The sequence below is a fragment of the Nansenia antarctica genome, assembly GCF_963989245.1.
Source record: "Nansenia antarctica genome assembly, chromosome: 3".
NCBI lineage: Eukaryota > Metazoa > Chordata > Actinopteri > Argentiniformes > Microstomatidae > Nansenia > Nansenia antarctica.
The window spans coordinates 30,550,953-30,578,771 of NC_137688.1; the positions used below are offsets into that span (position 1 = coordinate 30,550,953).

The following is a 27,819-nucleotide window of genomic DNA, read 5'->3' on the forward strand; positions in this document are numbered from 1 at the left end:
CACACACACACACGTATATATATTAGTAACCAAATGACCAGGATTTCTTCAGACCCTATAGCAGGGGTACCAACCAGTAGGAGACTAAGAGCCCCAAAAAATTCTCGGGGTACCACAAAGAGCCACATCATACCTGCGAGCTCACAAAAGCACTCCCTCTCTCTCACTCACACACACACACACACACACACACACACACACACACACACACACACACACACGCAATAAATGTCCAATAGGCTATGAGACCAGTGGTGTCATTTCAGCAAAAGCCAAGATATGGCAAGGTACCGAGTGGGGGGGTTGAGGTCAGTTATGCAATAGTACATTTTAGTGAGTTGTTTCTATACAATTGACTTATATGACATTACGGTAATGAATAAAGGAGACCACTACGGTACGTACTAGGTAGACCTACATCTTTCCTAGCAGGTGGACCTGGTTCAATCTCCTTAGAAACAAAACATTACAGATTAGCTATTCTCAACTCTAAATTAACTGCACTGTTAAAACGCTAGTGTTGTAAGACCTCACCTGTGTCCTGTACTTGTCTCTGCTGCCCTTTGACCAAAAAAGGTCCTTGTTATGTCCATTTTCCTTTTTTCCCCTGGCATATAAGTGAGACGATTGACAATATCAAAAACATGCTTGCACACACATATAACTTACTGACACACACAAGTTATTGTTACTGGCCCCAATTTGGTACAATTATTACTGAAATGATTGAGAATAGAGACATGGTTGACATACGTAAACTAGCTGTTGTACCCTTTAATGTTCGCTAACTAGCTTCACAATCGCGGGTGACGTTAGGTCGGGCTTTTCACTAAAATAACATTAGAACATGGTTGTATTGACACAACATGACATTAACAACTTGTTCATTAATATGTTACATTTAATATGTATTATGAAGTGCCCCGTGGTGGCGTAGCGGTCTAAGCACTAGCCACTAGTGCAAGCTGCCCACCGGGGACTGGGATCGAATCCCGGTCTCGCCAGACCCGGATATGGCCGAGGCACACAGGGAGCGGCATATTGGCATATTGAGCGGCCGCTCCAGAGGGCGGTATAGGACTATTTCCGGACAAGGATCCGTCGCGCAACAGCGCCCCCGGGGTGCCGGAATAACGGTGCTGGGCTTGAGGAGCCAGTCAGCTAGTCTGCCTGGCGATCTCCTCTGGGGCTGCCGGCCACGGGGTCGTGCGGCGGATCCTACGCAATAGGCAGGGGATAATTGGATGCTAGGTTGGGTTCAATTGGATACCAAATTGGGTGAAAAAGGGATAAAATCTGAAAAAAAAAAAAATAATGTATTATGGCGTTTATACAATTTGTTGAACCCACCTGAATTAACGAGGATCATGGACACGTGGCTTGGTTACTGAGGAAACCTCGACGTCCCGCTCCACTACCAGCGGCTGGCTGGTGGGGTGAGATGGAGCCGGGAGGATTTCACCGTTGTGTGGAGTGGATAAAATCACCAAAATGACAAAATGACTTTTTTAAAGCCAGGTATGGCGATTGCCATGAATTGCCATACCAAAACGATGCCTATCGAGACACAGAGAGTGAGCCACACACTTTTAATGAATGAATTGAAGAGCCGCACACAGACAGGCAAAGAGCCGCATGACCCTGCCTTATTACATTGTTGATGACTCGCTCTCTCCATCTGTGGACAATCTTACATGTTGCATCTGCTCCTCTCCCCACCATCCTTGGTCATTCAGCGTGTGTAGCCTATGTCTGATTCTGAACTGCGCAGCTTTGTCAGAAAATGCCAAAGGTTCACCAGTATATCACTCAAGCTGTTGACCTTGGTTCGGTGTCTATCAAGCTCTTAGGGTCAGCTGTTTCCTCTCAGAATAGTCTCATGAATGATTTGGTTTATGGCCTATGTGGTCTCCACTTCTTACATCATAAATACGTAGCGGAGGTCGTTTGGAGTCCTGATGAAGCAGCCTCGTCTGAAACCTTGATATCTCCTTGGCCTGATGGTAGACGCTTGTGTCTTTCATGTGGGAGAACCAGGTTCAACATCCCCCCTCCCACCCCATCACAGCTACATGCCTCTCACCATACTAATCCTATATTTTTGCACATTACACATATCTCTTTGATATAGCCTCTATTTATACATCTGTACATACCATACTGAACATAGCTACCTTAACTGAACATAGCTACCTTAACTGTACATAGCTACCATAACTGTACATAGCTACCTTAACTGTACATAACTACCTTAACTGAACATAGCTACCTTAACTGTACATAGCTACCTTAACTGTACATAGCTACCTTAACTGTACATAGCTACCTTAACTGAACATAGCTACCGTAACTGTACATATCTACCTTAACTGTACATAGCTACCTTAACTGAACATAGCTACCTTAACTGTACATATCTACCTTAACTGTACATAGCTACCTTAACTGTACATAGCTACCTTAACTGTACATAGCTACCTTAACTGTACATAACTACCTTAACTGAACATAGCTACCTTAACTGTACATAGCTACCTTAACTGTACATAGCTACCTTAACTGTACATAGCTACCTTAACTGAACATAGCTATCTTAACTGTACATATCTACCTTAACTGTACATAGCTACCTTAACTGAACATAGCTACCTTAACTGTACATATCTACCTTAACTGTACATATCTACCGTAACTGTACATAGCTACCTTAACTGTACATAGCTACCTTAACTGAACATAGCTACCTTAACTGTACATAGCTACCTTAACTGTACATAGCTACCTTAACTGTACATATCTACCTTAACTGTACATAGCTACCTTAACTGTACATAGCTACCTTAGCTGTACATAGCTACCTTAACTGTACATAGATACCTTAACTGTACATAGCTACCGTAACTGTACATAGCTACTTAACTGTACATATCTACCTTAACTGTACATAGCTACCTTAACTGTACATAGCTACCTTAACTGTACATATCTACCTTAACTGTACATAGCTACCTTAACTGTACATAGATACCTTAACTGTACATAGCTACCGTAACTGTACATAGCTACTTAACTGTACATATCTACCTTAACTGAACATAGCTACCTTAACTGTACATAGCTACCTTAACTGTACATAGCTACCTTAACTGTACATATCTACCTTAACTGAACATAGCTACCTTAACTGTACATAGCTACCTTAACTGTACATAGCTACCTTAACTGTACATATCTACCTTAACTGTACATAGCTACCTTAACTGTACATAGCTACCTTAACTGTATATAGCTACCTTAACTGAACATAGCTACCTTAACTGTACATAGCTACCTTAACTGTACATAGCTACCTTAACTGTACATATCTACCTTAACTGTACATAGCTACCTTAAATGTACATATCTACCTTAACTGTACATAGCTACCTTAAATGTACATAGCTCATAACTGTATAACTACCATATTTGCCATACTGTACCTATCACTATCTTTGTCATGTTTTATATCACTATTTCCACTTCTGGTTAGATGCTAAACTGCATTTCGTTGTCTGGTAGGCTACTTGTACTTATTATAGTCAAAAGAACAGACAGGGTTGTTTGATAGTTGATTAGATGTCATGTTTAATATTTAGAGGAACACATTGGTAATTACAAGGATTACAAAATAGGTGCCAAGAAAAAGGTAAATGATATTCAAATGTTCAACACTGAATACAATACAGTAATATTGATTTGATAATCTAGGATTAGGTCACGCTTACAGAAGCTTTTCGACGTTCAAGAGACTCAATCTGTGTCACTTTCACATTCCTGTCTTACCTCGGGTATGTGTGTTTTCTAACCATTCCCAACGTCATATCCGATATATACAACCAAACCATTTTTGAACAATTGAATTTGAGTTTGAGACTTGCAGAGGGAACAGGACTTGTAGGTGACCCTGTAGGTGTCACTCCTGAACACGAGGACAGCGACACTGACAGACTCCGGATCTGTGACTAACGCCCTACGGTGGGGTGAGACAGCAGTAGATCTGTGACTAACACCCTACGGTGGGGTGAGATAGCAGTAGATCTGTGACTAACACCCTACGGTGGGGTGAGATAGCAGTAGATCTGTGACTAACGCCCTACGGTGGGGAGAGACAGCAGTAGATCTGTGACTAACGCCCTACGGTGGGGTGAGATAGCAGTAGATCTGTGACTAACACCCTACGGTGGAGTGAAACAGCAGTAGCAGAGCAAATGCTCTTCCTGAATGTCCATGTGCTTCAACCTAACCTGCTGACTCTCCACTGGAACACGTCCCATCCCTCTCTCCTATGCTTCTACCACGTTTCAGGCTAGTTTCCCTGGACACAAGATGTTTTAAAAAGTATTATTTTGTTATTGAAGATGTATTTTAGGAATAGGCTTAATCTATGTCCGGAAAAACCACCCCTTTGGAAGATGTACTGTTTCGAAATTGCATAAGATGACCATCTGGTAGTTGACCCTCTTTATCTCTCTCTACCTCCCCCTCTCCATCTCTCTTCTCCTCTCTATCTCTCTCTCTCTCTCTCTTCTCGCTCGACAGTTCATTGCCCCTTTCCCCGTTCTATCCATCCATCCAACCCCACTCCCTCCCTCCCACTCCCCCCCCCCCCCTCCCTGCCTTCCTCCTCTTCATCCTCCACGTTCACTCTTTCTTGGCCTCTGTCGTCTCCTCTTTCTTCTTCTCCTCCGGCTTGGGGAACTCCAGGAAGAAGTCGTTGCAGGCGACGGTGAGCGCCCCCATCAGGATGATGAACTCAGTGAAGTCCACCTCCCCGTCGTTGTTGGCGTCCAGGTCGTTCATCACCTTCTCCACGCCATCGTTGTCACGCGCATTCTGGAGGAGCGGAGGAGAGAGAGGGAGGAGGGTGAGAAAGGGCCTTATGTGGTGAAATGTGTGTGTGTGTGTGTGTGTGTTGGGGGTGGGGGAGGGCAGTTGTGTGTGTGTGTGTGTGTGTGTGTGTGTGTGGGTGGCTGGCTGGGTGTGAGTGTGTGTGTGTGTGTGTGTGTGTGTGTGTATGCATGCATTTATCACAGCATTCTGGAGGACAATAAGGGATAGGGGAAGAATGTCAATGTTCACTTGAAGTGTGTGTGAGTGTGTATACATGCATTATGCGTGGGCCTGTCTGAGCCTGCAACATGTGTGCATGTGTTTGAATGTGTGTGTGTGTGAGTGTGTGTGTGTGTGTGTGTGTGTGTGGGTGTGGGTGTGTGTGTGTGTGTGTGTGGGTGTGGGTGTGTGTCTGTGGGTGTGTGTGTGTGTGTGTGTGTGTATGTGTGTGTGTGTGGGTGGGTGTGTGTGTCTGTGGGTGGGTGTGTGTGTGTGTGTGTGTGTGTGTGGGTGGGTGGGTATGCATGAATTTTGGATGGGCCTGTCTGAACCTGCAACATGCATCTATGTAGAGGCTGACTGGCTGCATATACTGTATGAGTGTAGAGGCTGACTGGCTGAATATATGAGTGTAGAGGGTGACTGCATATGAGTGTAGAGGGTGACTGCTCATATAAGAGTGTAGAGTGTCACTGCATATATGAGTGTAGAGGCTGACTGGCTGCATATATGAGTGTAGGAATGCACTGGGTGTAAGTGACATTTCCCAACGTTACAGACAAAACAAATCTCGAGTTTCGTTGGCCTAGTGTTAACTGTTAGTGTTAGTGTGTGTGTGTGTGTGTGCGTGTGTGTGTGTGTGTGCGTGCGTTTGTGTGTGTGTGTGTGTGTGTGTGTGTGTGAGTGTATGTGTGTGCATGCGTGCGCGCGTGCGTTTGTGTGTGTGTGTGTGTGAGCGTGCGTGCGTTTGTGTGTGTGTGTGTGAGTGTGAGTGTGTGTGTGTGTGAGTGTGTGTGTGTGTGTGTGTGTGAGCGTGCGTGCGTTTGTGTGTGTGTGTGTGTGTGTGTGTGTGAGTGTGAGTGTGTGTGTGTGTGTGAGTGTGTGTGTGTGTGTGTGTGTGTGTGTGTGTGTGAGTGTGTGTGTGTGTGTGTGTGTGTGTGTGTATCGTACCCCTAGGTAGCTCCCCAGCTCCTCAGTCAGCAGCTCTCTCAGCTCCCCCCGGCTCAGAGTGTACTTGTCTCCCTCCTTCCCTGAGTACTTGTGGAAGGTCTTGATCAACATCTGCATCGCACTCTCCAGGTTGGAAGTAGGCTCCTTGGACATACTAAATGACGGCGGGGTGTTGGGGGGTGGATGGGGGGGGGGGGGGGGTCAAAGTTGAAAAGGGTAGAGGTCAGACTCTGCCACAGGATGCACGCTCCAGACCTCGGGCCGTATGTGCGGTCACATGACCGGCCGAGGCTGAAGCCGCCTTCTCCTCAAGACAGCATGTGTGTGAAAACACACACGGCGTACTAACACGCACACACACACACACACACAGAGAAGAGGGCTGTCCCGCTACACAGGTCTAATAACAAAGACGTACACAGAGAGACTGTGGCTGACCTCCTGACCTCACTGTGGCTGTGCTGTAGCCAGGGGTTAAGTTACCTTACTGGAGGTGTTACGTGGGACAGATGACAGGTGAGGGAGGAAGAGGAAGAAAAGGGTCTTTTTGAAAGGCAACGGTCTTACACACATTGTGTCTGGCATCGTGGGTCTTCTTGAGCTCATCTGGTGGGAGAACTGGGCACACACAGACACACACACCCCCCCCACACACACACACACAGACGCACACACCCCCCACACACACAGACACACAGATCAGGTCATTGTCATTGTCATCGATTTTCCCTTTCCATGCATTACAATGAGCCCATCCTCTGATATCGGCCTCCACCAGCCTCCCCTGAATGATATTTTCACTCAAACACACAGTGCCTGAGGTGAATTAGCTACTCACAACACGGTTAAAGTGACAAAGTGAAAATGATAAACACTCAGTATATCATGAATTCTGTTTACATTGTAGAAAGGGTTTATGTCAGAAGGTTTATGAAGAAACTCTTTGACATAACATTCTACTACTAGCATTCTACTATGTGGTAATAAGAAGGCATGTTTGTATCGTCTCTCATTTGTGTCTTGTGACAGGAGATCAAAGTCATTTAAGACGGAGGGTTGGAACATCATACACACTGTCATGTAACCATCATGATGACATTCAGATGGAAACAGCAAGTGAAACATAAAACTGTTAAAATGCAGATGAACCACCTTGGCAATCACACTCAGGAACTGAGGGGGACAGGTAACCCGAGGTTCACACACACACACACACACACATACACACGCACACACACACACACACACACACACACACACACACACACACACACACACACTGTGGCAGACTCATCAACATTTACATAACAGGTATAAGTCGACAGTTCAGATGCTCTACCCAAGGTGACCTCATATTCATATTCCTGTCAGTTCTGATACAGTTTTATAACAGGGTGGAACATTTGATGGACCGGATCCAAACCTACTAAAGCAACCTCTTCCTATTAATGACATACCAGATGACTCAACACTGTACCTGTGGCTTATACATGCAGCATCAAAATGCCGCATAGTCCAATAGAACCATAGAATGTTGCAGTCCAGCATGTTGCCACGCGTGACGAGACAGAGGAAGATGAGTGGAGACGCTCAGGTGAGACGAGAGATGAGACATGACAGGTGAATGGAACGTCTAAAGGGCTCCGTTGTCAGCTGTCTCAGTGACTGACAGAGCACAATAGGAAACCATGGCGACCAAAATGTCGACAGTAATATAATATGGAGCGAAGAAAATGTAATGGAAAAATGTTTTCTGTACATTCATCTCCAAATATCTAAACGAGTAGTGGTAGTCACTACATGTGATAGACTTTACATCTAAACTAGTAGTGGTAGTCACTAGTCATGTCTTGAACATCTAAACTAGTAGTGGTAGTCACTAGTCATGTCTTGAACATCTAAACTAGTAGTGGTAGTCACTAGTCATTTCACTAGTCTGCTTCACAGCGGACATTTAAAAAATGTTACCATCTATTATTAGTGTAATTGTTTGTGATGTTAAAAACAATAATAATAATTTTAAAAGACCAGAGCCGTTAATTTTATAATTATATTTTCTTATCTATGGCTCTGGAAGATAAGATAATGAGCCACTTTTCAAACACAGCAATGAAGAAAAACACCATTTTACTTTCTGAGCTTTTGAGTCAAAAGCGGTCGTATTTCACAGCATGAATCTGTGATCTGTGAACACTTTTGTCCGTCCAGCTAAAACCTTTCATTTTTTCCCACCAATCCTTATCGACTTATTGGAAGTCGTGGTATTTCCACCGACCTTGGTCGTGTGGTCATTAAACGATTCATTCATTCATTCATTCAGACCTCCACAACAGGTGATGAACAACATACAACAAATATCTCTAAGTAAGCCATATTACTGAAGATATCAAGGCATATCTATTAAGATAATAAAGGAGGTGAGAGAGGGAAGAGAAAGGAGAGAATATCTCTCCACCGACCTGTCTATCTCACCTGATTGCTGATGGAGGGCCTCTTTTGTCTGGAGAGAAGAGGAAGAGAGAGATAAGAGCCAGGGGAAGACGGATGAGATGAGGAGAGAGTCTGCCAGCAGCTTAAATATCACCTGTCCCTCCTCCCACCCTCCTCCTCTCTCTCACCCACCTACATCCCCCTCAATCCCTCCCTCTCTCCACAGGCGCACACACACACGCACACGCGTGCACACACAGACACAGACACACACACACAGACACACAGACACACACACACACACAGACACACACACAGACACAGACACACACACACACAGACACACACACACAGACACAGACACAGACACACACACACACACACACACACACACACACGTACACAGCATTTGACCTCAGCAGGTAACAGATCACAGAACAGATCAGACCACAGGATAGGGTGTTAGCATCACAGTATTTTATTATTGACCGTGACACAGTGTGGTTACAGTGCGTACTATAGCAAAGCCTAGCGAACATGATACAGCATTGGGAGTTAAGGCATAACATCTTTGTCATAGTGGTTAAATAGAGATGAAAGATATTTGGCTTGAGTGAAGGGCATTGTGTCTCAGAGGGCTGGTGATGTAACAGCTGGTAACACTTTATTTAAAGCATAAAAACCCATCATAGTCCTGCCCTGTATGATGCATTATAATGTCTTTGTAACAACTTGTTTACACAAAGAGTGTGTTATGTTTGCCTACGACGTATTGGCTCAACTGACAGAAAATGTCTGATATAGTGTAGAAGCCCGAGGATCATTATAAGACGATATAAGACTTTATAATGCAGCCATTCATGCTTATAACACATGTTAGAATTCATTATAAGCACATTATAAAGGTTGACTTTAAAAAAAGTGTTTATCCCAACAGCTTGTTATTGTGCATTAGGATGGTCTTCTTGTAAACAACAATCGACTATTTCAAATATATGCAGTACCTCTGAAAAGAAAAGACCACCTTAGGGAACACACCAGCAGAAAACATGTGTAACTGTGTGTGAGCTGCGCGTTTCAGGGTCGGACTGATTGTGACTCATGAATTCAGAGGATGAATTTGAATGGATTGAGAATTGGCTATTCATTTCTAGGATGATTTTTCAGTTCATGTTGAAGTTTAAAACGGAATTGGCCCCAACCCTGGCCCGTTCATACATAATGTATGACGTGGCTCAATGTTTAGACTGCAGAAGGGGAAGGACAGAGTGTGTGATCGAGTGGCGAAGCCTAGTTTCATCATCCTCAAGTGGACAGGAGCTACGCAGGAACGAGCTAGCAGGAACACGAGCTAGCAAGAACGAGCTAGCAGGAACAAGCTAGCAGGAACGCAGTCAGCGGTGAACAAAAACTAAATAAGAACACCGTGGGTTTACAGAAGCAGAAAGGGTGTGTGTAGTGTGTAAGGCCCTGTTCACCTAAATAACATGGTGGGCAACGTGAATTTACCCTCCTCTACCTCACTGGACAAGTCGACCGACCGTGTGTGTGTGTGTGTGTGTGTGTGTGTGTACGTGCGTAGTGTGTGTGTGTGTGTGCGTGCGTGCGTGCATAGTGTGTGTGTATGTGTACGTGCGTAGTGTGTGTGTGTGTGCGTGCGTAGTGTGTGTGTGTGTGTGCGTGCATGCGTGCATAGTGTGTGTGTGTGCACGTAGTGGTGATGTGTGTTGTCTACTACGCTGTGGTTAGGGGGCTATGCAGCTACTCTGAGTACACCAGTGGAGGCTGGTCCAATCAGGGACGGGATCATTAGAACCATTCCGTTCCGCATTTACAATGAGCCCCGTCCTCAGACTTCTACCTCCGCCAGCCTCCCCCTGGTGTACAGGCACTGGGCTTGAGGCTAAAGGCCTATGTACATAGAGCAGCTCTACTCAAGCAAATACAGTACATGTTAGCCTAGAGCAGAAGGGGGGGTTCCTGTAGGGGGCGCTATAGCGAGTGGTGTGTTTGTTCCACAGAGAGTCGTGATAGATCACGGTCATCAGTAATGCAGTCGTAGGTCATAGGTCACTACGCAAACGTGTACGGCCTGGTCGGCGGTGGCGACCGCAACGCAAGCCGCGTACGCTAACCGGCGGAGGCTAGGTTTCTACCTCCGCCAGCCTCCCCAGGCATCGATACGCCTCTCAAATAGGATTCATTCATCAACATTCGTGGCGTAGTCGCGTGCTGCACGTGACAGGGGAAGACTGGTGGAGGTGGAAATTCCATGCCGTCCAATGAGCCCTCCGTCCTCCGATTTCTACCTCCGCCGGCCTTCCCACGGTCGTGCCGTGACGAGTAAAGGATGTCTGGTCATAGAGGTCAAGATAACGCACCTCGCTCCTCCCTGCATGAATGGGGATGAGTCATGCCGGTAATGGAGTAATGGTAGTAATTGTGGTAGTAATAGTAGTAGTAATAGTGGTAGTAATAGTAGTAGTAGTAGCAGTTGTCAGGACAGGATGTGGCTGAGTACACAGAGAGACTGGAGTATTTACAGAGGGAGGGAACCGCCAGCGGAGGACCGTTTGACCCATGTGACTCACACCGCCGGGTCGCTTTGTCCCGTCTGTTCCACGGCACGCAGGTTCTGAATGGCTGTCTTGGATTATGATAATACAACAAGACGCGGATTTGGCGATATGCCCAAATTGTGTCGCGGGTCCTACCTACCTCCACCTATGATAGACGACATGAGCAACGTGAGCTTTTTCCCATGGTTGAATTATTGATGACAAGACAATTTACAAATCATTAAGCTCCAATTAACAAATTGTTTGCTGTATATATGTCAAAGAACAACTGCCTATATATATATATATATATATATATATAAAACTATAACTATATATAGACCTTTGTGTTCCCTTTGGGGCGTTCTGACATTTCTCCAGAGGTCTCAAAACAGCACACGAGAAAAGATCATCATCACCAAAGTTTATACATTTATAAGCCATACATATGGCTTGGAGAATCATTATAATGTGCTGTAATAGCAATAACTTCCATTATTAATAACAGTGGTAGTAATATCAACGACATATATGGTGAATAATAATAATAACAATAATAATAATAATAATAATAATAATAATAATAATAATAATAGGCTGATAACAATCACACTACATGATGTCAAGATGGCTGATGGTTCAGTTATTTTTTTAATGTTTTCAAGAAGAAGCGCCAAAACATTTCACAACAAAGTACGATTCCCTCTGAAACTCTGCTTGCACGAGGGGGGCTCAGCAAAGCCTTTCACTAGGCGTCGGGGATGTGTTGACATGGTCTTATACAAACTGTGTGACTGACGCTCACTGTTGGGTGTGAGAGGGAGGGTGTGTTCCCTCATCCCTGCGGCTAAGCCAACGGACTTGTACTTTAAGCCCTTGGGCTCTGGGATCTAGTTGCCGGTCAAACAGGGTCTCCCTTCCAAACAGAGCAGGGGCATGACCGAATCACCCGCACAAACAACAAAACCTGGACCGATCGCAGACCAGAGAACCACAATAAACCACCACCACCAAAAAACAACGACATCAACAATAACAAAACAGCGACGAAAAACTAAATCAATACCACCACCACCACCACCGACATCGCCACCGACCAAAAAACAAGGGTCAAGTTTCTGTCAACAGCGACAGCTTCCGCCGGACGTCTTAGAACATTTGGGGTGTCTGCTTTGTTTATCTTTCCTCTCTTCCTTTCCGTAACCGACGGGGTTCTGGTTCTGGTCCCGGCTGATTGGGTTGCACGATGAACAGAGGAACGGACGCCCCGGGCCCACGAGGGGGCCTCCCCGGGTCAGCGGCCCGCGGCCGGGAGGCTATTTCTGTCTCCCTCAGGGCCACGCGGGTCCCCTGGTGTCCATTCCACTGCTGGCCCTTAATTATTTAACCCTGGGGCCATTATTGGGACACCACACACCTGATCTTCCAGCTCCTTAATACATGGCTAACTGATAGGAGGAGGAGGAGGAGGAGGAGGAGGAGGAGGGGGAGGAGGAGGAGGAGGAGGGGGAGGAGGAGGAGGAGGGGGAGGAGGGGGAGGAGGAGGGGGAGGAGGAGGAGGAGGAGGAGGAGGAGGAGGGGGAGGAGGAGGAGGAGGAGAGACCATCTACCCCACATGCTGTCCTGAAGCGAAGGAGAAGGGGAGAGAGAGAGCGAGAGAGAAAGAGAGAGCGAGAGAGAGAGAGAGGGGGAGAGAGAGAGAGGGAGAGACAGAGAGAGAGAGACAGAGAGAGAGACAGAGAGAGAGAGAGAGAGAGAGAGACACAGAGAGAGAGAGAGAGAGAGAGAGAGAGAGAGAGAGAGAGAGAGAGAGGAGAGGGCTAGTCTGAACCTGTACTAAGCAAAACCTGCCAAACCAAATCATTTGTTTATTATCATGCCAATAAAGCTCTATTTGAATGATAAGGGTTGAGAGACGGAGAGAGAGAGAGAGAGAGTTGTACAACCGTAGCAGATTTCAAAGCCACCTCACACCATCGTGCTTCCACGACACGCGTGTTTCATGCAAAGCCAACTGACGTCTTCAAGCCTGGCGTGAGAGAAGAGCAGACTGACTGGAAGACGCAGCACAATGTTCACTAGTGTTGTATTGCACTGCGTCACCGTATAATGCCATCTGAGACAGAAGGAAAGGGACAAAGATAGACAGAGAGAGAGAGGGGGGAGGGGGGGAGAGAGGGTTAGGGTTAGAAAGAGAGAGAGAGACAGAGACAGAAATAGAGAGAGAGACAAAAAGAAAGAAAGAAAGAAAGAAAGAAAGAAAGAAAGAAAGAGTGAGAGAGGGGGATGCTAGTGGCTTTAGCTGACTCTAGTGGTGTGTCACACACTGACAGACACAGTGTGTCTGGTGTACAGGAGGGCGATGGCGGCTCGATCAGTCACTAAGATACTTGTCATTTATCTGAATTTCACAGGGATGAAGTTCAAGTCGCTGATTGGCAGTGTGTCATTGTCATATGTTAATATAACATGGTAGTGTACTGGGTGGAGGGACGTACGCATATCAACATGTAGTGGTATGTATGACGCGCTGCTGTAGTCATGGTAGTGTCATGTATGTTAGTAATACTTATTAGTACATATATTGAGTTTAAGTGTCTGGCAGTGTGTCATGTATTTTTTACGACCGAATTGTGTGTGTGTGTGTGTGCATGCAAAGAAATGCATGTGTGAGTGTGTTGTAGTGGGGCACCATGTATGTTATTATGGTATTGCATACTTGTGTGGGGTGTGTAGTGTAGTCTAGTGTAATGTAGTGTAGTGTAGTGTAGTCTAGTGTAATGTAGTGTAGTGTAGTGTGTGTCAGTTGTAGGGTAGTGTGTGTGTGTGTGTGTGTGTGTGTGTATGTGTGTGTGTGCTTGTGTGTGTATGTGTGTGTAGTGTAGTGTAGTGTGTGTCATGAGTAATGTGTGTGTGTCATGAGTAGTGTGTGTGTGGTGTGTGTGTGTGTGTGTGTGTGTGTGTGTGTGTGTGTAGTGTGGTGTAGTGAGTGTGTTGTCTAGGACCAGGCTGTAGTAAAGCTCCTATGAGGCCTCCTCAGTCTTCTCCCCCCCCTCCTCCCCCGGGGCAGCAGGAGCCTCCCCCCCCGCCTCCCCCCCCTCCTCCACCTTCGCCGCCGGCTCTTCCACCTTTTCTTCCACCGCCGCCGCCGGTGGCTCCTCCTCTTTCTTCTCCTCTTTCTTCTCCTCCACCACCGCCTCCGTCTCTGATGCAGCGGCGGCGGCGTTCTCGGTGGGGGCGGCAGCGGGCGTTTCCGTGGCGACCGCAGGCGTTTCCGTGGCGACAGCGGGCGTTTCCGGGGCAGCGGCGGGCGTTTCCGTGGCAACTGCGGGCGTTTCCGTGGCGACGGCGGGTGTTTCCGTGGCGTCAGCGGCGGCGGGGGTGGCAGCCTCTTTGGCGGCGTCGTTGAGGCGCTGCTGGCTGAGGCTCTTGGCCAGGTAGCCCACCAGCGTCATGTACTCCTGGAAGCTCACCTTGCCGTCGTTGTTGGCGTCCAGACCCTGCTGCATCTCCTTCACCGCCGCAGAGCTGTCCGTGTCCTGGGGAGGGAGGGAGGGAAGGGAGGGGGAGGGAGGGAGGGAGGGAGGGAAGGGAGGGGGGGGGGGAGGGAGGGAGAGGAGGAGGGGGTGGGAGGGAGGGAGGGGCAGACATGAACACTGGTTTGCCACGACTGGTTTACCTTCCATAATAATAATAATAATTCATTAAATTTATATAGCACTTTTCCGAGGCTCAAAGACGCTGACAATATAGGAGATACGGAAAACACAAAAGCAACAAGCAACATGGACACATGGAACACAGAGTCAGCGAACGGGGAGGGGGGGGGTGGTAGGGACAGGGGAGGTGGTTAGGGGTAGGGGAGGCTGTATGCATATCAGGGGGGTGGCAGGGTTAGGGGAGATGGGTAGGGGTAGGGGAGGTTGTATGCGTATCCAGGGGGGGGGCGGGGGGGGGGGGGTGGCCGGGATGGGGGAGATGGCTAGGGGTAGGGGAGGCTGTAGGCATGGGAGAACAGGTAGGTTTTGAGGTGGGATTTAAAAGTGAGGAGTGAGGGTGAGTCTCTGAGTGGTTGAGGGAGAGAGTTCCAGAGGCGGGGTGCAGCTCGTGAAAAGGCACGGTGACCGAAGCCTTTGAGTTTTGAGGGTGGGACAGTGAGGGGAACAATGGATGAGGATCGGAGGGTACAGGTAGGGCGGTGGGGGAGAAGGAGGTCAGTCAGGTAAGGGGGGGCCAGGCTATGGAGGGCTTTGTATGTGAGGATGAGGACTTTGAATTGTATACGTTCTTTGATGGGGAGCCAGTGGAGAGAGTGGAGGACAGGAGTGATGTGGTCACGGGAGCGGGTGTTTGAGAGGAGGCGTGCAGCAGAGTTTTGGACCATCTGTAGTCTATGGAGAGAGCGGGAGGTGATGCCGGTGAGTAGGGAGTTGCAGTAGTCAAGGCGGGAGGAGATGAAGGCGTGGATGAGGGATTCAGCAGCGGGCGGGGAGAGGCAGTGTCTGATTTTTGCAATGTTTCGGAGGTGGAAGTAGGATGTCTTGACAATAGAACTGACGTGGGGATCGAATGAGAGGGTGGGGTCCAGAATGAAGCCGAGGTTGCGAGCCATGGGGGAGGGGGTGATGGTAGTGTTGTCAATGGTGAGTGTGATGGGTCCGGTTTTATTGAGGATGGATTTGGTGCCGATGAGGATGACTTCGGTCTTTTCACTGTTGAGTTTGAGGAAGTTGTGTGTGAGCCAGGTTTTTATTGCTGAAATGCAGTTTTCGATGTGACTGAGGGGTGGGTTCTGGGTGGAGTTTGTGGTGATCTGGGTGGAAATCTGGGTGTCATCGGCGTAGCAGTGGAAGTCCAGGTTGAATTGGCGGATGATCCATGCATTCCAATGAGCCCCGTCCTCTGATTTCTAGATAGTAGATAGTTAGTTAGTTGTAGATAGTAGATAGCTAGTTAGTTGTAGATAGTAGATAGTTAGTTAGTTGTAGATAGTAGATAGTTAGTTAGTTAGTGGTAGATAGTAGATAGTTAGTTAGTTGTAGATAGTAGATAGTTAGTTAGTTGTAGATAGTAGATAGTAGACAGTTAGTTAGTTGTAGATAGTAGATAGTAGATAGTTAGTTAGTTGTAGATAGTAGATGGGCTGTAGATAGTAGATAGTTAGTTAGTTGTAGATAGTAGATAGTTAGTTAGTTGTAGATAGTAGATAGTTAGTTAGTTGTAGATAGTAGATAGTTAGTTAGTTGTAGATAGTAGATAGCTAGTTAGTTGTAGATAGTAGATAGTAGATAGTAGATGGGCTGTAGATAGTTAGTTAGTTGTAGATAGTAGATAGTTAGTTAGTTGTAGATAGTAGATAGTTAGTTAGTTGTAGATAGTAGATAGGCTGTAGATAGTAGATAGTTAGTTAGTTGTAGATAGTATATAGTTAGTTAGTTGTAGATAGTAGATAGCTAGTTAGTTGTAGATAGTTACTTAGTTGTAGATAGTAGATAGTTAGTTAGTTGTAGATAGTAGATAGCTAGTTAGTTGTAGATAGTAGATAGTTAGTTAGTTGTAGATAGTAGATAGTTAGTTAGTTGTAGATAGTAGATAGCTAGTTAGTTGTAGATAGTAGATAGTTAGTTGTAGATAGTAGATAGTTAGTTAGTTGTAGATAGTAGATAGTAGATGGGCTGTAGATAGTAGATAGTTGGGTCAGAGAAGGGCTCCAACAGGGAGTGGCAGCTGTGGGTCTATGATGTACAGCACATGTGTCAAAGTCAAGGCCCGCGGGCCAGATCAGGCCCGTGAATGAGTTCTCTCTTGCCCGCGGGATGATATTTAATTACTATTAAAACCGGCCCGCAGTATTATGTGCCCGCAGCACCATAATACTACAAGTCCCAAGATGCACTGCGAGTGCATTGGCGCGTACCGAGTGCCCGCGAGCGAGCGCGACCCCGCGTCTTCTCTTCACTTCAGTACTCGTCCTGAGCAGCAGCAGCACAGTGACAGTGGAGGTCTAAACATCGCCGTTCATCTCCCTCTCCCCCAAAATGGCAAAAAGAAAGGTAGACGCTGAAAACAGGGGGTTTCAAGACAGGTGGGAGGCAGGCACTTAAGTGTGTGGAGACAGCGTGTCTGTTATGAAAGAATATAACTTAAGAAGGCACTATGAAACATCAACGAAACACACAGACGCACAGAAAGACAAATACAAGAATATGAACCCAGAACAAAGGCTACAGAAGGTAGAAGAGTTGTATGTACACTGCGCATGAGAGTAGTTCAGTATTTTAGTCCACTGGTGCTATTGAATGTATTTCCAAGTCGCACAGAAATATATTCACTCGCAAATGCGACCAAAACAGTCGCAATGTCGAGCCCTGCCTTTTGCTCTAATGAAACGCCGAGTATGTCAGCAAGTTTGCACTAACTTTTCTAATTTTATTATAAAAGACAGTCATTGGTGAGGATCAGAGCAGCACACTGATTTGTTTTTAATGCATGCTGTTTCATTTTTGCATTTATCTTGCCATTGAGCTTTGAAGGAAAATTAGATATTGCTGTTTACCTGTTAAAAAAAAGATTCATACTACTTCATATTGCGCTCGTTTCCCCAACACAGATTAATAATAATAATTAAAAAATAATAATCATAATCCTAATAATCATAATAATGCTTTTCTCAGTACTCAAAGACACTACATACCATGGAGAGAACAAGAATAGATAGATAAATAAAAAGTAAAACAAAAGCACAGTCAGTAAAGACAACGATAAAAACTGTTAATGATCCTCGATTAGAAATCATCTTCAATTAAGATTTTCCATTGAAAAAGCGATTTAGTACCAGGACAAGGCTGTAATCTGTGTCCAGGAGTTGTATTGGGTTTAACAGTGTTTTTAACCAAGCACTGTATTCCCAATGTTAGCTCCCACCGAGACGCTAACCCCATTTTATCCCTTTACCAACTATATTACATAGGCCTAGTCCAGAGTAGATTGTTTGGGACTTGTCTACAGGACCGACCCAAACCATAATATGGTGTGATTCTGATATGTCCCTTTCCCATAGTCTAATCCAGCACTGTTTCAGCAGCTATGGTCAGTGTGTAACCAGGCTATAGCCCAGTTCGGCTCAGCTCGGCTCAGCTCTGTGTGTGTAGTGTGTACGATACGAGGAGGCTGTGTTCAGCTCTGTGTGTGTAGTGAGAACGAGGAGGCTGTGTTCAGCTCTGTGTGTATAGTGAGAACGAGCGGGCTGTGTTCAGAAACAAGATGGCCGTCTCACCGACATGATGCTGCCCAGCTGGTTCTTCACCAGGCTCTGGAAGTCCTTCCCGCCCAGGTTCTCCTTGCCTTTGGCTGACTTCAGGAACACGCCCACCACCGTCTGAATGGCTGACTCCATGGCTCCTCTCTGCACAGACCAATCAGGGGGGTTAGTGTAAATGTCATACTTGCATCATCCCATACTGCCGTGCAATGGCAGAAGGCCTTAACGGGCCGCCCCCCCAACGGAACCCCCCGCCCCCCCAAGAAAGAGGAATTATTACGGACGTAGACACCAAACTGAGAACAGGCCCTTCATAGCATACAGGCCCATGTGTGTTTAAGTTAAATATACTACAAGCTAAAATATCCGCTTTTTTTAAACGCACCCAACCCGAATCTGGTGAGTGGCAAGCCCATGGGCTCGTTCGTTGGTGACATTAGTCCGCCAGTAATCTCGCATAGCCAAACCGATCTCCACACCTCGCTTCGCGCTGGAGATTGTACAAGATTGTGCGCCAGTGTGCGCGCGTGACGCGAGAGAGTTTTTGCAGGGTGAGATGTCTGCAGATGGTAAGCAAGTTGAAACGTTAGCAAAAATAATTGCTGAGTGTTCTAACAGAGCAAGTTGGTCGTTATTATTGTGACTAGAAAGTGTCTGATTATAGTTCCATGGTATGTAAAATAGTGTCAAAGAACTAGCAAGCTAACTAGCTAGCTCAGAGGTGATTAGATGAGCTAGTCTGCTGCACACATGCCAGCTAAAGAGCTAACTGGATGCACTTTATTATTTTACTTAAATAATTCTGCTAGAATTTGGCTTTATGGTAATACCATAATGGCATATTTACAGTACATGGACAGTGGATTGAAGCATTGGAAATGTCTGTTTTTTATACGAAAAGGTTTTCAGGTGAGAGTCAAAATGACATTATCTGACTGCATTGCCCACAGCAATCCAATATTCAATTATAATTATGTTATGAATTGATATGGATCAATTTATACCTCTTATTAGATTATAAATACTCTGGTTGTTATGTTTGCCTTTTGGTTGACAGCAAAAGAGGGAGAGAGGAGGATAGAGAGAGAGAGGAGAGAGAGCAGGATGGTGTTGGCACACCAGAGAGAGAGAGCAAGAACTAGGTGAGAAAGTGGACCGGTAGTCAAGACCACATAAGTAAGTAGCCTTGAGAACCGCTGGTTCTGGAGCTTAATGGCCCATAGGGCAGGAGCCTATCTCCTGTTTCAGAAGCGTGAGGCGGCTTAATGTACAAGTTAGTACACCCCCTGGACATGACGCTGGTATGTCGCAGGGTCTTACCCCCTGGGGGGGGGGGGGGGGGGGGGGTCCATGCCACGGTCCATGCCACCCCCCCAAGGCAGCAAACCTAGGGGAAACACTGAAGGTCATTTACTAACTGCTCCTATACGCCAACAGAAAGCCAACAATTGGAAACAAACAATAACAAGATGGCTTGCCAGCTATAAGTCATCATAAATCCCCCCCCAAAAAGCAACAAATGAGGAGAATGCGGATTGGTGTTCAGAAAAGCAACAAATGCATTTTTTTGCGTCATGCTACTCAGGCCACATCCACACGGAGATACAACCAATCTTTTTCTTTTCCATTTAAAAAAAGACGAAGTCGTCTCAAGAAATATGTGCGTCCAAATGAAACCAGAGGGTGAGGTGGGGCTATGGTGTCATCGGTTCAGGAAAGATGCATATGGCTTGTAAAGACGGAAATAATAATAATAATAATAATAACTTTTATTTGTATAGCGCTTTTCCTGCAAACGTTGCAGCTCAAAGTGCTCCAGCAAGGGTGGCGTCTCAAGGGTGGCGTCTCAAGGGTGGCGTCTCAAGGGCGGCGTCTTCAGATTTGTTCACTCTGGGACCCGGTTTTTAAAAAAAGCGTATTCAGGCTCCCAGAAAGCAGTACGCTAAAAAAGCTTGGGCAGATACACCCAACTACGTCTCGGTGTGGACAAGGCCTCAGTGCCAGCCTGTCACAGCCCGACACTGACAGCCAAGGAAACAGGCTGCATAGACACACGACACTAAGTAGTCTAATCACACACACACACAAGCTCAGCAGGGACAATTCACAATTAAATAGATAGCCTATACCTTTTCCTGTAACCTGATAAAAAAAATCCATTGCAAACAACTTCCTCTGCATTATACTCTCATTACTCACTAGTGTTCAACATGTTAAATCGTGTAAGTTGTTCTTGAGTATCCTACTTCTGGCATTCATCCAATTCAATCCAAAACCCCAAAAAGTTATTACGGTATATGAAGCCTGATTGTGCCATGATCCCTAGATTTGATGTAGATGTTATCATTATAATAATAATAATAATACATGTTATTTATTAAAGCACTTTACATAAGAAATCTCAAAGTGCTACAATTAAAAACAGGAAGATAAAACAATAAACATGTTCAATTAAAAGGCTAAAAAAAGGCTCTATTAAAAAGGTGGGTTTAAGGCCTCGTTTAAAAGCATCCACAGACTGTGGTGCCCTTAGGTGGTCAGGGAGAGGAGAGGAGAGGAGAGGAGGGGAGAGGAGAGTTAGGTGGTCAGGGAGAGCATTCCACAGCCTGGGAGCAGCCGAGCAGAAGGCCCGATCTCCCATGGTGCGGAGCTTGGTCGTGGGGGTCTTGAGGAGGTTGGTGGCAGTAGAACGGAGGGTGCGTGAGGAGGTCTGAGGGGTATGGAGGAGTTCCTTGAGGTAGGGGGGGCAGTTCCATGGATGCACTGGGGGGTGAGAAGGGAGACCTTGAATTCGATTCTGAGGGAGACGGGGAGCCAGTGAAGTGATTTGAGGATGTGATGTGATCATACATTATGATCATATACTGATTTTATATAGTGATCAGCAACCAATCAAGCAACCAATCAAATGGAAGGGATGAACCCTACACATTACAGTACATTCACTTCCGAATAAGCATCAAAAGTTTGAGCTCAAGATTTTTATGTCGATAAATAACTTGAACTAACAACTCACATTTCCAATATTCTGCTGCCTACAATTCACTTGGCTGAACGACAAAAGTTCTAACAGATCTCCATAAGGTGCTACGAATCACACACACACACACACACACACACACACACACACACACACACACATACACACACACACACACACACACACACATACACACACACACACACACACACACACCCACACACACACACACACACACCCACACACCCACACACCCACACACACACACACACACACACACACACACATACACATACAAAACTACTCATGCTCTTCAAACAGAAACCTGAGGTGTTTTCTGATGACAACACAGACAGACAGTGACTGACTCACTGATCGTCCGCTGCCACACAGTGGAAAATCCACACGGTTGGATCTCTGTTCTCTGGTCCCTAGAGTACTGGAGGGACAGAGACTTGTCGTTTCAGGTGTTGGGTCTGGAGCCCCGTGGAGAGGCCAGGCCTGTGGGACGGACAGGTGACGTGAGATAAGCTAAGAGGGTGAGAGGGAGTCTGATTGAGAGGCAAGCTGCTGTGATGCACAATGGAAGCTCTGATCTCTGATAGGTCACCTGATCTCCCCAAGCAACCCCGGGGCCAGCGCTTCACATTACCTAAAGGGATTACCTGCCACCTGTCTGCTGCCTCTCTCTCTCTCTCTGCCTCTGTCTTCCCTTCTACCTCTCCCTCTGTCTCTCTCTCTCTCTGCCTCTCTCCCTTTACCTCTCTCTTTCTGCCTCTGTCTTCCCTTCTACCTCTCCCTCTGTCTCTCTCTCTCTGCCTCTCTCCCTTTACCTCTCTCTCTCCCTCTGTCTTCCCTTCTACCTCTCCCTCTGTCTCTCTCTCTCTCTCTCTCTCTGCCTCTCTCCCTTTACCTCTCTCTCTCCCACCGTCTTTCTCTCTCTCTCTTCTCCTCCCTCCTACCTCTCTCTGTGTCTCTCTCTCTGCTACTCTCCCTTTACTTCTCTTTGTCCCTCTGTCTCTGTCTCCCACCGTCTCTCTCTCTCTCTCCTTCCCTCTCCCTCTGTCTCTCTGTCTTCCCTTCCCTTCTACCTCTCCCTTTCTATCTCTCTTCTCCTCCCTCCTACCTCTCTCTCTCTTTCTCTCTCTGCCTCTCTTCCGTTACCTCTCTCTGTCCCTCTGTCTCCCACCATCTCTCTCTCTCTCTCCCTTTGTCTCTCTCTCTGTCTTCCCCTCCCTTCTACCTCTCCCTTTGTATCTCTCTCTCTTCTCCTCCCTCATACCTCTGTCTCTCCCTCTGTCTCTCTCTCTGCCTCTCCCTTTACCTCTCTCTGTTCCTCAGTTTCTCTCTCTCCCACCATCTCTCTCTCTCTTCCCTAAGCTCTCTCTCTCTCTTTAGGCCCCTCTCCCTTTACCTCTCTTTTTCTATTTCCCCCTCTATCTTCCTCTCTTGTCCTCACTCCTTCATGCAAAAATTTGAAGACAAATAAATGAAGACAATAAATTCATAATTCTATGAGGTGCATGGTTTTTTCCCGTGTTACACCTGTGTACCTGTGTTCTCCTGTACACCTGTGTACCTGTGTTCTCCTGTACACCTGTGGGGTGTGGTGTATGTTCATGAGTATGCACCTGAGTTGACATGTGCATGGTATCAATAACACACTCATAGTATCTGTGACAAATTGGACAAGATATGGATTCCATTAACCACAGCTGATCTTTGTGGAAGATAGCACTCACACACTGAGCCACTAAACACAATGCTTGCCAGTGAGTGACACAGCCATGAGGAATTCCATTCATTGCTGTCTGTGGAGATCACTTAGGCAGGAATTTACAGGCCAACTCCAAGCTACTTTGCCCCAAAGCAGAAGGGAGATGTTGGTTTGTGTTAGAAATGAACAAGTCTGTCAACTTCACCATTCAAATCTACAGTAAACAGGCAGCACAGTAAACAGGCAGCACAGTAAACAGACAGCACATTATGATTTATGTGTTGGAAGCACACAGACCAACCTCTCAGACTGGCCTTCTTTTGCGTGTTAAACGGAAGTCTCAAAGCCCTAATTTGCATGTGCAAAAATGTGTCAAATTGGGGCAAAGTCAGACATCTTTACCGTAATATTTCTAATAGATCAATGAAAAAGAATCCAACGGGAGTTTTGAATACTGCATCTTCAGACTCTGATAATAACACATCAAGCCGAGGGCCTGAGTGATCATTTCGAGACTGTCGACACATCTCCATATCAAACACAACATGTCACAGTCTAACACCCCCCTCCACCAACCCCCCCCCCTCCCTCCTTCCCTCTATCCTTCTCTCCAAGTACATCAGTACCCCTCCCCCTCCCTCCCTCCCTCCCTCCCTCCTTCCCTCCCTCCTTCTCTCCAAGTACATCAGTACATCCACAGGCAATGGCCAATTAGGAAACGTGGCTAAGAGCCTAATTATGCTGAGAGCGAGAGCCCGCTGAGACACCGCAGCATATTAACAGCTACAGTTTCATGGCCTTCTATCAGACTTTCGAGCCACTGCAAACCGGACCACAACCGGTGTCGTATCTCACTTGTTCTGACCGGCCCGTTCCTTTATGACAATAGGCTTCACGGATGTACCGAGCAGGAACACCGTCCTAACACGTGACAGGAGACCAACCGTGATGTACCATGTGGTTCTAGGACATCCCAAGGATAGCACACACACCACCTAATGTGATGAAAACAGCTTAGTTGAATTACCCAGGCTTGTTTCAGATTCCAAACAGTTCCCTGGCTACTTGTGTTTAACATGAGGACGACATGGCTAAAGGAATCCACAGCTGGGTTCTGGGGCCACTGTTCAGGGCCTCTGGCGTCAGTCACAACCCCGTCAGAGGGAAATGTGAAGGCCAGAACTGAAGTCAACTTCATTCATTATTGACCTGGGTATCCTGGCCTCTGTCTGACGGTCAACATCATCCTCAAAAGCCACCAGACAGACAGACACACAGACACACAGACAGACAGACAGACAGACACACAGACAGACAGACACACAGACAGACAGTCAGAGAGACAAACAGAGAGTCAAACAGATGGAGAGAGTGACAGACAGAGACACAGAGAGACAGACACACACAGACAGACAGACAGACAGACAGACAGACAGACAGACAGACAGACACACAGACAGACAAACAGAGAGTCAAACAGATGGAGAGAGTGACAGACAGAGACCCAGAGAGACAGACACACACACACACACACACACAGACAGACAGGCAGGCAGGCAGACAGACAGACAGAAAGAGAGACAGACAGACAAACAGAGAGACAGACAGACAAACACACAGACAGACAGACAGACAGTGACAGACAGACAGACAGTGACAGACAGACAGACATAAAGACAGATAGCCAGAGAGTGACAGACAGAGACACAGAGAGACAGACAGACAGACAGAGATAGCCAGAGAGTGACAGACAGAGAGACAGATAGACAGAGAGACAGAGAGGCAGACAGACAGAGAGACAGACAGCCACATACAGACAGACAGACAAACAGGCAGACAGACAGACAGACAGACAAACAGAGAGAGAGAGACAGAGAGAGACAGAGACAGAGAGACAGACAAGACAGCACGTGACACCACATCGCTGCCTAATTCGGACTAATGACCGCAGGTCTTCGGTTACTTAAAAGGGACGTCAGGACGACAGCTCAACGGAACGCTGCGTTCCTACTCGAACCCAACTAATCCCTATTATTTGTCCCAAACGCCCCAAAAAAAAACAGCGCAAATAATTAAATACAGTACATAGGCTCAAACACACCCCGAGGTTTCCCGTTTCCCTCTAGAGCCCAGAGGAGATTGAGTGTTGCGTTTCCAAACGGGCGAATGTGATACGGTACGTGCACGGGGGTAACGACAATACTGCCACTTCGTGTGGCATGAAATATTAACAGAGGAACAAGTTAGGTTGAGGCTATTTGGAGGTGGGTTAAAAAAAAAAAAAAAAAAAACACAGGCGATTTCATGCTCACGAATACACACAATGGTGTCAACTAAAGCCAAACCTCGAGCCACACCTGATCATCAGCAGCGACCAAATACCGGGCGTGAGGAAGCCGCGGTGCCCAGGGGAGAACTGCCGGTGGCATTCATTCACTAACTGTTCAATGTCGTTTGAATACTGCTCACACTGTCACTGGGCTACTGTGTGTGATTACACACATACGTATCAGTTATAAATACTGACTGTAGCATACTGTATTTGATCACAAAGGAATTTGCGCAAAACATACGATTGCGGCTTTTACGCATGTTGGGTTTAGGTGACTACTGTATGCGTCCGCTGGATAGCCATGGACAGGATCATTAACTAGCCATGCACACTTTCACAACATGTATATGAATATCTGTTACAGGTCGGTGGTTGACATCTGATCCATACTTGCGCTCACTTACATCGCAGACATGAATGTTTTTGCTGGACTGTGCACCGACCACAAGCTAGGACTGGAGTGCATAAATGGTATTGATTCATAGTTAATTGATGAGCAGTTGAATAGAACTTGAAACCAAAGGTGAACCGCTCCTGAGGATAAAAAAAAGTGTATTCGGTGACTTGGAGTCGTCACTGGCAGGGCTCGGAGCGTCCCGCAGCTTGACTGGACGTCGCCTACGTTTCACGGGACGGCTCGTGGTGCAACTGCAAGGGTGTATCTAAAACGTGGCAGAAATGCTTTTAATCTAGTTTCCAATGTAACACTTTTTTTGCTGAAAGTATGATCAAAATAGATCACTTACCGGATAATGTCAACAGGACAGGCGGACAGTTGAAATGTGCCGAAATGTGTTTTCTTTTCTTTCGATTCAGTCTTTCCCCCAACTGCTCTGACGGCAAAAAAACTTGCCAAACTAGAACGGTTGCAGAATGTCTTCCGTGATTTAGTTTTTTCTTCAACTTTTTCCCCCTGACAAGTCAAAGGGCGTGTACCTGGGAGTGCGAAGAAAAAAGGGGGGAATGTGGAAGGGAAGAGAAGAGACAACTTTTTAAGAGGGAGTAAAAAAAACAACTTTGAAACTTATTTCCGCCATTAAGAGTTATCTTTGGCATGCAGTACTAGTTTACGTCATGTGCGATTTGGACAGTTTCACGCCAATAATTCTGGCATGAAGGAGATTCTGATTCACAGCGAGCGGGGAAGAGGAGTCAGGGAAGGAGGGATTGGAGCTGCAAAGGGGAGATTTGTTTAACCCTTTATATCCAAAAAACGTATCCTCTTACATTCTATGAAATTAATATGAGTTTTTCCTAAACTGTAAGTGTGGACAGGTGTCCTGCTCTGGGAGTGGCAGTTTGAAACCTCACTCAGGATATCTGGACCCCTGCAGGACAACTCAACACACACACACACACACACACACACACACACACACACACACACACACACACACACACACACACAAACACACACTTATTTGAATAAAGCACTAACCCTCAGGGAGTGTGTCATGCTGTACCGGTGTGTGTGTGTGTGTGTGTGTGTGTGTGTGTGTGTGTGTGTGTGTGTGTGTGTGTCACTGTTACACAAGTTTGTTTGTAACAAGCCAACACATTTCGTAAGTCAAACACACACACTTATTTGAATAAAGCACTGGCCCTCAGGGAGTGTGTCATGCTGTAGACTGTGTGTGTGTGTGTGTGTGTGTGTGTGTGTGTGTGTGTGTGTTACTGTTTGTTTCGTAAGTAATTTTACTGAGTAATTTGTCAGTCAGTCACACCCTTAGTGGCACCACAATGTGTTTGATTAGGATACAAAGTCCACAGTGTAATGCAGAGCAGCGCGCACACACACACACACACACACACACACACACACACACACACATACACTCACACACAAACACTTCAGAAACTCCTCCTTTGCTATGTCAACATGATTAGACAATAGAGAATAGAACAGAACAAATATGATTTACATAGACACCAACCATGAAGCATTGATGCTCTATCTCAGTCTACCAGTATGGTGCTGGTGGACAGACGTGCTTCAGGCTCCCAGACTGACAGTTGACCACCAACTCTGAACACGTTGGTGTCGCCTTGACCCACATACGATCAAGCCTGTTCTGCTGAAGAGGGCTTTCACTGTTTGGACTTGGATTCAACATTAGAACTGGCCATTGTAGTTAGCAAAATACAGTCAGTGTGTGTGTGTGTGTGTGTGTGTGTGTGTATGTGTGTGTTACCCTGGTTTTTGGTCATTTCTACAACGAGAGGTACATATCACTTCTTGGTCACAAACACACAAACACACACACACACACTGTATCCTTTACTAGACGCTGACTCAGTCTCTGTCTGCTGTGTCTCTCCTGTTGCATCACTGTGTAACCCACCTGGCTCAGTCCAGCTCAACTAAAGCTTTTGAAAGCTCACACACCCTCCATACACACACACACACACACCCTCCACATACACACACACACACACACACCCTCCACACACACACCCTTCACACACACACACACAAACACCCTCCACGCGCACGCACACACA

The 27,819-nt window shown here is 46.4% G+C and overlaps 2 protein-coding genes across 2 annotated transcripts; both read right to left on the reverse strand.

Moving 5' to 3' along the window:
• Nucleotides 1–4,680: 4,680 nt before the first annotated feature.
• Nucleotides 4,681–6,192, reverse strand: s100s (S100 calcium binding protein S; the record flags this gene model as incomplete). Its single annotated transcript, XM_080527156.1, has 2 exons — nt 4,681–4,872; nt 6,040–6,192. The coding sequence occupies 2 exons, from the start codon at nt 6,190–6,192 to the stop codon at nt 4,681–4,683; spliced, it is 345 nt and encodes a 114-aa protein (XP_080383282.1).
• A 7,858-nt stretch (nt 6,193–14,050) lies between these two features.
• s100u (S100 calcium binding protein U) lies at nt 14,051–26,164 on the reverse strand (the record flags this gene model as incomplete). Its single annotated transcript, XM_080527157.1, has 3 exons — nt 26,064–26,164; nt 18,304–18,432; nt 14,051–14,566 (listed from the first exon to the last, which is right to left on the reverse strand). The coding sequence occupies exons 2-3, from the start codon at nt 18,421–18,423 to the stop codon at nt 14,051–14,053; spliced, it is 636 nt and encodes a 211-aa protein (XP_080383283.1). The 5' UTR covers nt 18,424–18,432; nt 26,064–26,164.
• Between the last annotated feature and the right edge of the window lie 1,655 nt (nt 26,165–27,819).